The sequence below is a fragment of the Dermacentor andersoni genome, chromosome 1, assembly GCF_023375885.2.
Source record: "Dermacentor andersoni chromosome 1, qqDerAnde1_hic_scaffold, whole genome shotgun sequence".
Classification (NCBI taxonomy): Eukaryota; Metazoa; Arthropoda; class Arachnida; order Ixodida; family Ixodidae; genus Dermacentor; species Dermacentor andersoni.
The window spans coordinates 162,610,038-162,626,292 of NC_092814.1; the positions used below are offsets into that span (position 1 = coordinate 162,610,038).

At 41.3% G+C, this 16,255-nt stretch overlaps 1 protein-coding gene across 2 annotated transcripts in view; it reads right to left on the bottom strand.

Moving 5' to 3' along the window:
* Window positions 1-16,255, bottom strand: part of Fhos (Formin homology 2 domain containing) — a 194,606-nt gene that overhangs the window by 37,319 nt on the left and 141,032 nt on the right. For both annotated transcript variants that reach the window (XM_072287961.1, XM_055062679.2), the window contains exons 7-12: window positions 10,058-10,169; window positions 8,112-8,206; window positions 7,531-7,674; window positions 6,884-6,948; window positions 3,603-3,776; window positions 1,161-1,249 (exon numbers count right to left, since the gene is read on the bottom strand). In XM_072287961.1, the coding sequence (XP_072144062.1) occupies window positions 1,161-1,249; window positions 3,603-3,776; window positions 6,884-6,948; window positions 7,531-7,674; window positions 8,112-8,206; window positions 10,058-10,169 (679 nt within the window). The remainder of the gene's footprint in view (window positions 1-1,160; window positions 1,250-3,602; window positions 3,777-6,883; window positions 6,949-7,530; window positions 7,675-8,111; window positions 8,207-10,057; window positions 10,170-16,255) is intronic.

Below are 16,255 nucleotides of genomic sequence, written 5' to 3' on the forward strand. Positions count from 1 at the left end.
GTTCAGAGGGCAGTAGTGCCCCAGCAGCTGGCACACTGTGCCTGTGGTTCTATGCTGACTAATGTTACACATGCAAAGTTTTGCACATGTTAAAAGCTTAACCTTAATTTATCTGATAATGTGCAGCAATACACCACCATGAAACTACTTCACAATGCAAATAATTGTAATTAGAAGGAGAATGAGCCTTTATGGGTAGCTAAGTGAGACCTCACGTTTTGCACAATGTTACCATGGGCAATTTCACCCTTAAAGTAGCATCCAGAAACTGTGGGTGTAACTGTTTGCTGCTGGTTATTCAAGAGTTTCATTTATTTGTTTGTAAAAACAAAATTAACACATATCACGAATCCATGCAAGATATCATTCGAATCATAAAGTTACTGGCACATGTGTAATGGTAGAATGCAAGCAGGTTTATTACAGGTGAAAGAAAACAAGCAAAACAAGCAAAGCTACAGCCTTGTCCCCTTCCCTCCCAAGATAAAAGCGCCGAACTGCAGTTTTTAAGTTGTAAATATGAAAACAATATTGCACAGCATTTTTTACCATTTTATTAATTCTAAATGAAATTGAATGTCTATGCACTGCTGTTCAAAAACAGTAGGTCAACCTCAAAATGTATGTTACCTAGTACGTACTGACATGCTTTCACAGCTAGATCACAACACTATAATGAGATAAGAGAAGTTTGACCCACAAAAGAGATGAATTTCTTTACAGCCTGAACATGCAGCCTTTGATCATGAAAGTTCCGGTCAGCAAAATTATATGTGCAGTCAGCGAATTGCATCTTAATTGTAAGCTGTGCCAACAAGCTAAAAAGGAAGCAAGTTTTACAGAGCTATTAATTTGTCTTTGATTGCATATGTCCACATACAACTGTGCATCTTTACATATTCTGAAATGCAAAAAGTAATAATTATGCTTCCAGGGCAGTTGTGCACACAGAAGGCTCCCCGGAATGACTATTGTTTGTACACTAAAGATCTTCATTCTTTGCACATTTAGCAGTTCCCAAAGTTATGCTGTTCACATCATGCCCTGCGTGCTTCATAATGAAATGAACCAAAACATAGTTTATTTATGCAGAAGGAACAACCAAAAACTCTGTTATTCATATTTGTTAGTCTAAGGAGTTAAGTGTACACTCAATTCACCTATTTCTGGGGTATCAACATCATTGTGAGCAATCCCATTCTTTCCATGGTCAGGCGTTTTTACTGGCTCCTCATTTTGGTTCACATCCCTGCAAGTACCAGAAAATTATTCATGTCTACATCGTGAAAACATGCATAAAAGTGCACCACAGCATAAGTACTGAAACATGAAGTCAAGCAAGCAGTAACACATAGACTACCTTAAACAGCACACTTAACAAAGGATCTTTCAAATAAAGTTATCATTAAATAAAATTGATAGTTCTATGAGCAACTTTCAATAACATTTAACACAAGCACATTTCTAACTTCAATGATCCAGTTCACCCTGATGGGCTCATTTGAACAATATTACGCCATGTGAAAAACTGGCACAATATACTCTAAGCCATGCATGGTGATGTTTCCCAATCTGGAATCGTACTGAGCAAGGCAAAGATTAAGTACACAATCTATTACTTTACTGAGACAGGACGTAATAGTCATTAAGATGACTATCATAACATATGAGATCACTAGTCAAGTAATCTGTTCTCGTTATTTGCCATCTGGCAATAAATAGGCTGAGGGTTTCAAGTAAAAGTCTATCTCTGACTTTGACCTGATATACTATGATGGAACTTGATGAAGCAGTTTCCACTGAAAATTTCCCTTTTATGGAGGCCACCATAGTGCTTCTGCCAAACAAAAGGACAGTATGTCTAAAAGGGGCACTACAATGCATCTATCCAATTTCATAACCTCACCTTAGAACTGTTTTTCTTGGCGAAGACCCATAAGCAAGAGATTCCTTTTCGTGCTATGGTGTCAGAGAAAGGGACATGGCAGGTCTGTGTGGCTAGTTACCTACAGAACTGCTTAACTTCACTAGTTCTTTCAGACCCCTTTCGCTTGCGTAACTCTCAGGCACTAGATCAGTTTTTAACAGAGGAAGATCCTGGTGATTGTACAGCTTTTAGTATGGATATCGAAGACCTGTATTACTCCTTGCCGCATGACGGGTTGCTAAATTCTGTAAATGAGTGCATTAAAGAACAAGTACAAGAGTCGGCTTTTATAGACAGATGCGGTGTTTCCACGGGTACTTAAAGTTGACGCTGGTTGGGTGGAGAGATGGCGCGTTTCTGCAGAAATCAGGAATTTCTATTAATTCAAAGGTTGCCCCTATTCTTAGTGATATATACCTGAGCGAGATTGACAGCTGCTTAGAGAAGGCCTTAGGCAATTGTGTTATTAAGGTTTTTCGTTACGCTGATGATTACCTGATTTTCTGCAATAGTGACGAATTTGATTCTGCTGCTACCTCTGTAAGTGAGCAATTTAAACTTAATGGAGGAGGATTAAAGTTTACGAAGGAATTTCCACAGGAACACGTAATATAGTTTCTAGACATTTCCTTGGTCTTCAAACAAAATCATGTGTGTTGGCAGTACTCCCCTAGATCTTCGAAGCCATTGTTAAACTTTCAATCCAAGCATTCCAAAGTAGTAAAAACTGGAATTGCCATGTCGTGCCTTAAGTCTTCTCTCACCAGATCGTGCATGCGCAAATTGAGTGCCAGTTTTAATGCACAGGTCCGGCGCATATCAGAAGCAGGTTATCCTAGCGTGGCAGTGACTACTGTGGTTAGCCTAAAGAAGTCGATTTCTAGGGGAACGGACGTGATTACAGAAAGCAGCAATAGCAAGAAAAGAGTAGTGGCTATTCCTACATTCATTCAGTATCGCACTGGCTTAAAAAAGTTGCAAGTAGATATGGTGTTAATGTTGTTTTCACTGCTCCCAATAAGATAGGTACAATATGCGCTGCACGCAGAGGAAAAAGGAGAAGGTGAGAGGCAAAAAAAGAAAATATATTCTTCCGGTGAAGCACATCAAGAACAATTTTACTGGCTTTCGTATGGGTGTGGTATATAAGGTTCCCTTTAGCTGTGGCCATTTCTACATAGGGCAAATGGTGCAGTGTATCAATCAGAGGCTAATGGAACATAAAAGGTTGTTAACCGGTGGATCCCCTTTTAATCTTTCCTTACATTGCCAAGACTGCCAAGATTGTAACTGCACGCCTGAGTTAGATGAATGCGCGATATTGTATAGGCATAGGAATGAAGATATGCGTCTTATGGTCGAGGCATGGCATATCAATAATGGTGGAAGTGCGTGCGTGAGTCAGCCTCCGATTAACTTACATAAGGAAGAGATCAATTGCCTCAACAGTTATCTCTCACGTAGACCGGCTTTGTGCATACGATCGACACGTAGTTTTGTGTCTTCTTTCTTTTTTCGCCTCAGTGCTTCCTTCAGTTGATAGTCGGCGTTTGTGTTGTCCACGTCTCTTCTCTTGTGTCCGTGTCTGCAGGCCTTACCCTTTTCTGCATTACGAATCCTTACCAACTAGCTCAGCTCTCTGTCATTCTAAATGAATATGTTTAGCTGTACATACCTTCTCCTCCATTGTGGAAATGTGCTGGTGGCTTCAGGTGTCTTGGCAAGTGGTGAAGGCCGCTGCTTGAAAGGACTCGTGCTATTTGGAGCAAGGTTTCCCAGCGAGTGGCGTCGGCTTTTCCGCCTCTCATTTTCATCATTACTACTTGACTTGCGACTACGAGGAACTTGCCTGAGTTGGAGAAAAAAAAAACTACACGTAAAGGATGCCGTCTGGTACATGCACCTTGTCTAGGCAGGAGTCAATATGACAAAAACCAGCATGGATGTTAACCTCATCTGGCTAGTTGTCATGGTTTCATTAAATATTGACTCTGATCCCTTAAATCAGGACAGATGCTCAAGCCAGAGAAAGGTGCTTTATAACATTCTGTGTAGCCATCTGACCACAACACGCCAGTATGTCACCATGTATCCTGTGCAGAACAACAGCACATATGCAACTGTATCTACTCATGTGCGTAAATTTTAAGGTTCATGGCTGCGAACTAACCATTCGAGAAGGTATGAGAAAATGCAAGACGGTACCCTTTCTAACTTTCCACACCAACGTACATATTGCAAGGGAAACAAAGAGTATATAAAGGCATTTGTTTGTTTGTTTGTTTGTTTGTTTGTTTGTTTGTTTGTTTGTTTGTTTGTTTCAACATACTGCAGCCCCGCAGGGCTAACAGAGAAGTGGGGAGTAGAAAATACAGAGGTGGCAAAGAAGGAAAAGAAAAAAGACAATAAAACAAGATGCAATAAAAGTCAGTGGTTAACAATATACAATATGAATTTGGTAGGTGATGAAGATCGATCATGACCGGGTAAAACATTCTACAGTTCCATAGTGTGGACAAAGAAAAAACTGTAAACTATTTTGACACTTGACGCCATTCGTGTTTTTAACAATACCACTGATTTCATTCTGATCAAGAAAACAGTATGAAAGTATTCTTGAATGTTCTCAGAACACACACAAACACTTAAATGCAATTCAAAGAATTTATTTCAGCAAACAAAAAAGAATGTTTAAAAGAAATTATAGTGCAATGCAATTCAAAGTTACATAGTTAGATGCCAAGAAGAAATGGAAATTTAGCTTTTTTTTGTGTTGATAGTATACAAGCACAGAAGCATACTAAACAAATCTAGCGGGAGCACTACCCATCCAGATAAGTAAATTTTCTCCACTTGATCCACTTTTTAAACAAAAAAAAAATATAGGGTTTTACGTGCCAAAACCACAATCTGATTATGAGGCACGCCGTCGTGGGGGACTCCAGAACTCTGGACCACCTGAGGTTCTTTAACGTGCACCTAACTCTAAGTGTATGGGTGTTTTCGCATTTCGCCCCCATCGAAATGCGGCCGCCATGGCTGGGATTCGATCCCGCGACCTCGTGCTTAGCAGCCCAACACCACAGCCACTACACAACCACAGTGGTTTCAACGAAAAAAGGGATAAGAAAAGATATTCTGAGTTCAGTGGAACAATGTTAAAGTATAGGTGGTGGAAAGACAGGAAAGAATAGCTAAAATGTGCATGCCATGGTTTAAAAGATCAAATTAAGAGTTGAGAAAGTCAGGAAAGGGATATTTTTGCATTGAACGCTAAGCTGTGACTTACATGCCCACATAATAGTGAAGCTTTACTGCAATGGTAATGACAAATTCAAAACACATGAATCCAGAAAGGTGGCTATGACGTATGATAGTCTGCAAACCATGACCTTAATATTAAAAGAGAGGCAGTGGGTTGAGAGTCATACATCAGGAAGTGTGTTTATGCCTGTGTTAAGTGACATGGAAGTTGGAGCTGTTCCCACACATCTTCGTTGTACTGAAAGCACAAGCAATACTATAATACTATAGCAGTCACCAGCTGCACTGTTAAAGGAGATTCCAGATAAAATAAAGGTAATGGCACGATAACCAATCAGGATTTGAAAAAAAAAAAAAAAAAAGCCCAAGGACACCTAAGCATGTCTTATGAGTTGTGAGTGCGAAAGCACTAATGCCAAATTGAACGCTGCTGAGCGGTCCTTTGAGATATGAACTCCTCATGGGCAAGCGAGCGCGTTGAGACACCTGGTGCATGTTGATTTGGGCCTTACCGAGGCACAGTTAGAATGCAGGTGAGAGCTTGCTCACACAAAGAATGCACAGATAACTTTACAATGCAATAAACAAATAAAAACGTGAAAGGATGAAAGAAAGTGAATGAATGGATCAGTCAGTAAGTCACTCATGTATTTTAAATAGAGAAATAAACTGTAAAATCAGATAAAATAAGGTGGATGACAATGCCAAAACCTATTATGCTTTACATAGCTGCAGCAGCCACAGTCTGATGAAAAAATACTCATACACTAAGCATTAGGCAGAGATAAATAAACTAGTTGGTCAAAATTAATCTGAAGCACCCCAATATGGCATTTCTCATAGCCACGGCATTCCTTTGAAACATTAAAGGGAGAGAGATAATGAAACAGCTTAAACTGATAAAGCATTCTTTCAAAACACCATTTTACTTAAACTTGCAGTAAGAGGTTGAATATTATAAGAAAAATGAAGGTAAGAATTCTATTTCTAGAATTTCATGCCGAAACCTCAGCATCGGCACACAAGTGTGACGTCACAAATTTCAAACTATTTTCTCCTATTTCAGCTGTTGTGGCGTATAAATGCTCTCCGAACTTTCTAAGAGCAGTCTTTGAATCTTTGCAATACAATGCAGTCAATTTTTACACACAAGAACTTAACTAGGCCCAAGCAGAAGCCGTCGAAATCCATCATCATGGCTGGATGATGCGAGAACATCAAGGCGGCAGTGTTACCAGTCTTTTGTTATCATGCCTTTTCTGGTTTACCAAGCCTCTTCTCACACTAAGAGCGGCTTTTTTTGGCATTGTGGAGGGATAATTTACTACTACAGCTGGAATTATTTTTCTTTTTAGTGCCCTTTTAAACCACCGTCCAACAATCAACCATCTATCAATTATGCTTTACAGATGCTGTCCCCCCCCTGCCCGCTTGGGTTGCTACACAGCATAATGTCAGCATGAAACTAAATATAAGCATGCAGGCCCCTTTCATAGAGATACTGCGTACAGATGCCGTTACACTGAAGGCTTCTCCTCCACAGGTGATTTTGAGAACTTTGACATAATAAATACCTTCAGTTTAAACCTAGGTTCATTTCAGACAGAGGGTGTAAGTAGCATATTGCTTGTGCAAAGTCACGCAAGACACGTGAGTGTTTGTATTTTTTTTTGTGGTGCAGAAGCTACACACCTTAGCCGAACATCAAGAGGCAGAGCTTTTCCATCCCCATCTCCATCTTCGTGCTTGAGAACAGCCTGTGGAGCAACAACATTAGGCACACATTTATGTGGTATTCTGCAAGATAGGAAACAGAAATTGACAGCTTTGTTCTTCTTCATCACGTGAACAGGGTGATTAATAGTAAAGGACTGAAATGCACGACATACTTATTTTTGTTCTCTCAAAACTGTATTCTGTTTACAAGTATTAGATATCAGACACATTGCATAGCTCACTCATAAAACAGGAGCCACCAAACCAACTTGAAAAATCAAAAATGGAAGAATGCAGCCGCAACCAGTCCACTAACATTCAAAATTCTGTATTTCCTCAAACTGGAATTTAACTGAATATAAATTGAAGCACCTTGCACCTTGAACCGAAACCCAAACTGAACCAGTATGTTTATTTTTTGGTTCTAGACTCTGCATACAACACAGCCTAGTAACCCCACTAAGCATTAAAGATTTAACAGTTTACCTGTAATTACTATTAGGATGCAAGTAGTATGCATTTTGCATGCACCTGAGCACGTAATGAAAGCATATTAAGGTACACGGGAAAATGCGACGGTACTTGACATTACATGTTAAAGATGTGGAGTAAATTATACGTACCTCGTATATTCGAAATTGCTGAAGCAAATCCAAGTCGGTGCCTTGCTTGGACATGTAGTACTGTATAAGTCGTTCCATTCCCTGCTCTTCTAGCGAATCAACAATATCATAATAGGTGTCCTGGTCAGGAATACCATTGAGAGTCTAGAAAGCACAGGTAAAACAAGCATCAGTATCACAAGTCATGTAAACAAAAATAAACAGCTTTTTGAACAGTAGTTCTCAACCACAGAGGAGCCACGAGCCCTATGTACATTGTAAAGCTCTAAGAGCAGTGATATCTTGCTAAATAAAATAGTATACCTAACTCCCTTACCGTGCTGACAGAAGCTGAAAGCCATTAAAATGTATTTGTAACTTTTCTTGCAAAGAAATAAATGCAGGAGTGTGCAATTACTCAAGAACTTTAATGCATTTTTCTTTATTTATTTCTTTTTGAGAGATACAACACACATGCACACACATGCACACACACAGATACACACAAAGAAACAGTATAATCAAGAATGTCAATTGGTATCAACATCATGAGATCCAGCAGTGCAAGTTTAATGCATAATTATAAGGCTACAGGTATGCACCTTGTTGATGAGTGTCATGGAGTACACCAACAGCTCCATGTCTGCAGAGTCCCTTTCATTCAGCAACATCATTATGTTGGACCATGGTCTTGCACCTAAGGATAAAAGTATTAAACTATTAAGAGCAAAAGTTTTGTTCTCTCCATAATGAAAACTATAGGGCGAGTTGGCCTTCAGTCAAAGGATCAAGTAGCTAAAGAAAGGAGATAAAGTTACACACAGCCAGCTGTTGCTTTTAAACTGAAGTGTCAGTATACTTAAAGGTATACATAGCAAATAGTCCCCCTCAGACAAAAGCTCACCAAGTGTGTGTGTATAGAGTTTAGTATTCCGATTTCATTTTTAATGCGAAAGTATTACATGACCCACGAAATGGAAAATCTGGCCATTAACATCCGATGGTACCAAAACCCACATGACCAAGTAATGACATCACATTCCCTGCACTGGAACTTCTGCGGCTCACGCTGCGAACTCCCACGGTGAACAACCATGGTGGCGGACGGACACCGTGGCCCACAACCCAAAAAACTTTACTTTGCCCAATTCAAAAATTGAGTTTTACCATGTTCAAAACCAAGCTGGCCCACTCCCACACTTGACCTGGTCCACCCCAAAACTGACTTTGCCCAATTCAAAAATTGAGTTGACCAACGTTCAAAACAGACCTGCCCCACCCCCAAACTTGGGTGGCCCACCCTCAAAATTGACTTTGCCCAATTCAAGCCCATGACCAAGTGAAAAGTATCACGTGGAAGAAGCGTACTGCTTTCATATTCAATGCACATAAGGAGACTTAAGAGCCTCGGTAACATTTTTGAAAATCAATGTAATTTTAGCTCCTCTTATTTCAAAAGAGAATTTTTGGTTGTTTAGTCAATATTTGGTCAAATGCAAGCTGACCAGATTTCCCATAGTATACGCAGCACACATAGTTTGCTTGGCACATGTAACCCTTCTACTTCTAGCAGCAGTAAATTCCATTGGCTTCCTCCGCCTACCAGCACTCAGACATCAGTTTAAGAGTGATGCTGTCATAAGAAATGTGCCACTGCTATATCAAAATGTGCCAGTTATGCAAGTAGCTGGTGGAACCAAAGGTACATACAAACAACTACATGTTTACATGGAGCATGCAGGCAGTGTGCTGTGGGTTTGATATAACTGGCCTCAGATCTCGTGCAACAAAGCAGGTATCTTTCCTGCACCTGGCCAGTAGCAGTTCCTACCCTTCCCCAGTGCCCAGTGTCAGATACACAACAGAAACGGCAAAAACAGCCATTTGCATAATGGCACATGGTAGTGTTTAGCACAACAGAGTGTATATGTGGCAGCCAGCTCTACACTGCCGTACCTGCTAATGTTTGCTGCCATTTTCCTGCAAAAACATTTGCCCAGCTAGACAGGAAAGCTGCACTGCACCATAAGAGTAGAAACAGCGCTATGAAATCAAAGAGTAGGCCAGGAAGTGCCTCCTTGCAGTTTAGCTGCTCACAGTATTGAAGCCAGTACTACATGGCAGTGTTCACACGACAAGTACCACACAAATGACAATCGCGTAACTATGCTAGAAAAAATTTTTATAAGCAAAATGAATCATCTTGACACCATCAAAATTAACTTATGAGTTGGCACAATGACTATTATATAATGCATAATATGATTCCTTCTATAAAAATTCAATTCTCACCAATTTCATCTCTATTTCACTGCTTTCATAATCTTAACTCTAGATCATAACTTTCATGCGTATGACTTCCTGTGCACTGTGCATCCCATCATAACTAACATTTTCCAATTAAAACTAATATTTCATAAATAAGTTACACATACCTTTACTAATATATTTTGCAATTCTGACCAGGAATGCTCATTGTACACATGTGACATTGCCACAAACCAAATAAAGATGAATATTAGCGAATGAACAATACAGCAGAGCTTACCTCTTTCATGGTCAACTACATTGACAGCATTCATAAGCAGTGCACTGTTGTTCTCTGTGTACTCCACAAAGACAAGAAGAAGTTTCAGAGCTGTCTTCACTACCAGACGGTACTATATGTACAGAACAAAATGGATAATATCAATGATAAGCCACTGTGCAAACTAACAATGCAAATGCGAAAAAGGATAGAAAGCACATTTAGGTGCCTATGATAAGAACCCCAATACAGAAAAATAATACAATGAAAAAAAAAAGCCCTTGCCATAACAACTTGAAAGAGCAATGCAATACTATATGCTAGCATTCATTTCAATACGCTACAAGCAGTTCATATTTTTCAGACAGTATAGATAGTCAAATGTGTGCAATTTCAGCCTAAACAGAGTGCAACAAGAGCAACAAATGGAAGAGAAAAAAAAAGGGGGGGAAATGCTTGAAGTTAAAAGGGAAATCGTGGACAATATATACATGTGTAGTTGCTCCTAAAGAGGCAGAAAATACAGCCTGCTCCTACATGTGGCCACACAGGACAATTACTGCCATCAAATACTCTTATACACAAAAAAATTGTGTTGTCAAGCCATAAACAATGACTTTCTTATTCAGAAATATCAACCTTAATACTTCCCATAATTGATTTATAGGATGGCCGTGGGTGTTCTAAAGCCTTTTATTTCGTGAGCCTCAAATTTTTGTTAATTTTGCCAAGTTAATAATTTGTGACACATTAACGAAGTATATCTGAAATTCTAATGACACATTAATGGAGTATATCAGTAAATCCTAACACTTTATGCGAAGGAAAAGTAAAAACTCAGTAACCACAAATATGTATGCCCATTTCACACATTTGGGCTGTAAAATTATAGGGCTTTGGAGAAACACATACAAGAGCAGGTAGCAGTCGTTTCAAACAGTACCAGCAATCTAGACTCTATGACATGCAGTGTATCTTTTTTTTTTGCACAATGTGCCTAAGATGACAGTGCACATGCACATGACTAGAAGGTGAAAATGTTGATTCTTGCAAAAGCAACAGAAACGAGCCCTACTTTTGTGCACACAAATCCTATGATATTCAAACATTGCAGAAACTGCATGGCAAGCAGAAATAATGAAACATGAGTGGCACAAAAATGCTTGCAGTGGTATTGTGTATGGATCCTCACAATTATGTTGCACATAGCACCTCCAGAGTGCAGCATTGCCTAAGGCTTGGGCAACTTCGGTTAGCAGGACCAGCAGAGTGCACAATGAAGCCCTGTAAACCATGTGCAGCCCACAGGCTGCATATTTGAAGGCCCTACTCTACATACTCTAGAATATGTGCACTCACTGTGTATTAAGCTGTTAATTCTATTTGGGATTATTCACATAATGGAGTACTATCAAAACTAAACAATATGACTGAAAATCAATCAATTTAATTGATTTTATAAATGATTAGAGTTGCCTACACAATGTTTGCAAGAGTGAAAACACTTACATTTTGTTAAATATTTAACTTGCAGCTCCCATAGGTACTCTAAAGCCTCTATGGTGAATATGAAACCTCTGATATTTTTCTTGAACAAAAACATCTGAATCACAGCCAAATGAATCCAGCATTGCTATGATGCCAACTACTTGTGAAGTGCCTCAGCTTATGTGAAGAGCATTTGATGGTAGCAATGAGTTTGCATAGTGGCAATAAGCATCACATAGTGGATTCTAATAACTATGGTCAGGTGCAGAGCACACATAGGTGCAGATTCCAGTCCTCGCATGCTCTTTTAGGAGTGTGCCAAAACCGTGAACATACAGATTTCATTATCCATTTCTATCAATCATTTTTTTTCCTGTCTACACCTTTAGCACAGATATTAAATGTAAGCGGAATGTCATTAAAATTAAATATCCCATTCCTTTCCTACATTCCATCCATCCTTCTTCCACCTGTTCATGTCAGTGCAAGTTTGCTGAAGTTTAGAATTGCGGAAAAAAAGAAAAGGAGGCGTGAGGTAGTGTGGCTAACTGTGCCATTAAGCTATAAAAAAGTGGAAATCAGCACATATACAAACAGCGCATCATGGCTGAAGGAAAAGACGATAATTTGTATGCAGCAATGATTGTGCTTTGCGTGTGCAATGCCCCAGCCAAATGACCATTCACAAAACAACTACACGCACAAGTAGAAAAAAATAAAACCACAAAACCACACAAGGATAATGCCAAAGCACTGGTACAGTACAAATAATGACACACACGAAAGCAACCAGCACCAACAGCTCAGTTTGCATTTGGCACAGCAGTGCAAGCAGCTGCAAGAAGGTCAAGCCACAAGACCCGCCAGGAACAAGCAAACGAGTATAGCAGCTGCACACCCAAGATATGTGACACGCATGCATGTGACACAATATGACAAGAGCATAAAGGGACTCACCCATCTATAGTACTGAAAAGTGTTACCAAATGTCAAAGGAAAAAAATGGGGGAGGGATGGGCACAGGGAAGAGAACAGGAGAGGCTCGTTAGTGATGCATGTTCATAGCTCAAGCATGTATGCATAGGACTGCTACATGCTTTGCACATCAGCCACAAGATGCCAGCCCACTCCACTCACTTTACAAGACCATGCACAAAAGGAAACGAGAAGGCCACAGAAACAGAGACCGGCAAAAACTTACACAGTTGCACTCACTTGAAGTGGAGAGTTTTGCCGATTAGCTCAATTCCATTGGCAAGCAGCATAGCCCATTTTCCTGGTTGTCATTTGCTATTTAAGTCTTATCTCACATTTTACTTTGCAAAACAGCTTAGTGCAACCATGAGGGAGGTTGCTCACGGTCTTCTTGTGAACAATATCTATTATTATTGCCCTTCAGATATAAGGGATATATCCTGATTAAACTATGTGTCACTGCGCCAGGGCAAAGTGTCACAAGATACTAGGTTTCATACAGCACTTGGCATTTGGTCTTCTCTGCTACTAGTTAATTTCCTTGCTCAATGCCGATACAGCAAATGGCATGGCATGAAAAAATTTTTTTTGCTAAATCGAGTCCATATGAGCCTAGCTTTAAGCTACAATATCTTCAAGAAGAGAGATCAGGTAAAATGTATCATACCTCAGTCACAACCAAATTCAGATAACGAGAATCAGCACTTGAGATAGAAAAAGCGTTATGGAAAGTTGGAAGGAATATTGTGTTCATACTTATAGAATACATATACAAAGAGAAAGAGAAGTCACAGCACGAATTCTCTTAATTTTGTTGCTGGATTTTCCTAGCGAATGCTCATCAAATTGTGCCTCCTGCCTATATACAAATTAGATACACAGTCCTCACGTAATATCCTTTAGTCTTTGTGCTTATAAGTTAACTATAGCCATCTGGGACTGCCACGCACTCTATATAAAAATATATACATAATATTTGGCTAATAATATGGCTCTATACATAATATTTCAGTCTGGAAAATCTATTTGGTTGAGCCAGTCCCAGAGCACTGCTACTGCATATATGCGAAAAAAAAGTAGTGTGCGTGTAGTGTATTTCTTGCACGTACACAACGGATGCACGTCTAGAGACACGGTACAACAAATTTTGGAAAGTGAAGGCAGGAGATAAAGAAACTGAGAAGCGGTATCACACTCACGCCACGGTGTAAGAGGCTAGCCTTTCTTTTTTTTTTTTTTCAGGGTGGCCATTGTATATTGTTTACGTACATGCTCATGGCACCAGTTCAGGCAGGAGATGTATCTGATGAAACTACAGTGCATGAATTTAAGAAATACAAAGCAGACATAAAAATTATGCAGATCCCACGCACTGTGGGAATTGATGTAAGCGAAGCTTTCTGTGCTGTTCGCTTTGATTGACGATAATTAGCACTCATCTCGACAGCGAATGTTTAATTTCTTCAAGGTTCAGTGCAACACAAGAGTGGTGAGTTGATGTTAAACAGTACCTTGCGTGCACCGCTGCTGTTTATCTCCCAGTACACAGAACACACAAGGCGAGGTGTTTGCTTGACGCATTGCTGTGCACCATATTTCATAACCTCCGAGAGGGTTGAGCATTGCCATTGCCTCACATGGCAGAAGTTATTAAACATTAATTGAATTATGGGGCAGTACGTACCAAAACCACAATCAGATTATGAAGCATGCCGTAGTGGTGGACTCCAGATTAATTTTGACACCATGGTTTTCTTTCACGTGTCCCTAAATTCAGTGGTTATTTAGCGGTAAATGCGAGAGAAATGCATTAGACATTATGTCGCACCTCTTTGAGACCCCGGATCCATAATTTAAGCTGCATTCACCACATTGCAGAGTATTGTTCAGGAGCTCACTCGACACACGTCCTGCCTTTTCGAAGAGCTAAGTGCAACTGACAGTGGTCCGGAGCAGAATACCGTCAGTTGCACTAGATAACAAAAGTCCAGCTCCTCGGTTTCCATTCTCTTGTTGACATATAATACACACACACATACACACACTCTAAGCTCTCCCCTCCCCTCTCTACCTCTGCCATGTGACTGGCTTCCCAAACTTCACACACATACACTTTTTTCCACTTTGACACTCCTAATGCTAACGCATCACAAATTTGGCAGTTTCGCTTGAAGGACGATCGGAGCATTGACAGTGATACAGCAAGGTTTGGCATTGCGCTTGAACTCCTCGGACTTCCGACTATAGACAGCTGCGACATGTCACAATGCAGCATGCAAAGCAACTGCTGATGGGCAGAAGGAACAGCGCCCTGGCCGCTGCCAGGCGTCTCACAACGCTCGCGTGATGAGCGCCGCCAGTGGCGTTCCAGGCGTCGAACCTCGATGGTACACGAGGTGAGACCAACGCGTTGGCATTAGTCAGTGCCCAGATAAATATCAGATAATGTTAGCTAGGTGTTTACTGCTCAGGCCAGACACACCAGCTCAGCAGGAACGCTAGTATAAAGTGCGTGCGCACACCGTTCAAGCCAGCAGCGTAAGGCAGAATGCCGTCCCTGCTCCGCCATTCACGCGATTGGGCGTAGCGTTGACGGTGCGTCCACTTCGCTTCGTCGTTACATGCAGCCAAACTCAGTCCGCATGTCCGGAGAGTGGAGATCCTTCGTACGCCGTCGATAGCGGGACAGCACGACAGCAGTTGCGTGAATGCGACTCGAGCGTCCGCATAATTGCTATCGCAATAATACCCAAATCAGCGCCGCTTTGATATTTTACACGATTGGGGAGGGAGCCGGCAATGATATATGTCCCGACAAAGGAATTGTGTAGAATTGTCGCGCACAGGAACCCTGGCTTTCCTCGACGCGAGAACACTGCGCGGGCCCCATTGGCCACACAGCTTCGAGGAACGGTCGAACAGGACGGCCAAGGGTGACTCGCGGCCAATCGGCTAATCCATGCGCGGTTGCCTTGGCCAAGAACGAGAGCGTCCCTCGCGCCTCGAGAAGGCGCCCCGCTGCCCGCGCGTGCACGGAGATTATCGTTAGCGGCCGTCATTCCGGTGGCGCGCCTGCGTGCCGCAGCTGACGAGACACTCTGAGTTGATGGAACTGTCGGGGTCTGCCCAAAGCATGCGGGCCGACATCAACGCACACTGCACAGGGCCGCCCAATGAAAGCTTTCCACCAAGATTAACCTGTAACAAGGCGCTCACCGCAGCCCAAACGGCAGATTCGGGTCAGACGTAATCCGCACGATTTACCCGCCGTCATTCGGAGCTAAAGAACTTACGGCTTTCTTCGCCCCCACTCCCCTCCCGGGACCGGCCCCAGCATACTGGCGCACGTGCGCCGGTGACACTCGCCACGGACACGTCGCCGCGACTGATCCATCTGTGTTTCATACGAAAAAAAAAAAAAAAGGCGATATCTAAATATATAGCAAACCGACGACCAACAGAACAACATCTGTGCAGAAACCATCGACGATGATTGTCAACGTAAGCGAATTCAGACGCTTCAAGAAAGTAGAATGGTGCGCAATGAAACAACAAACGCTGCCTAAATGTCCTCACTGCAACAAATATACGCTGTCAAGCTTGACAGCGTATATTTGTTGCAGTGAGGATATTTAGGCACCGTTTATTGTTTCACTGCGCTAATACCGTAGAGAACAGAGCCGTTAACCAGCACATCTGTAGCGCTACAACAGTTGGCGTTCGGCAGCGAAGGCGCCCAGCAATTCAGGTGCGCGA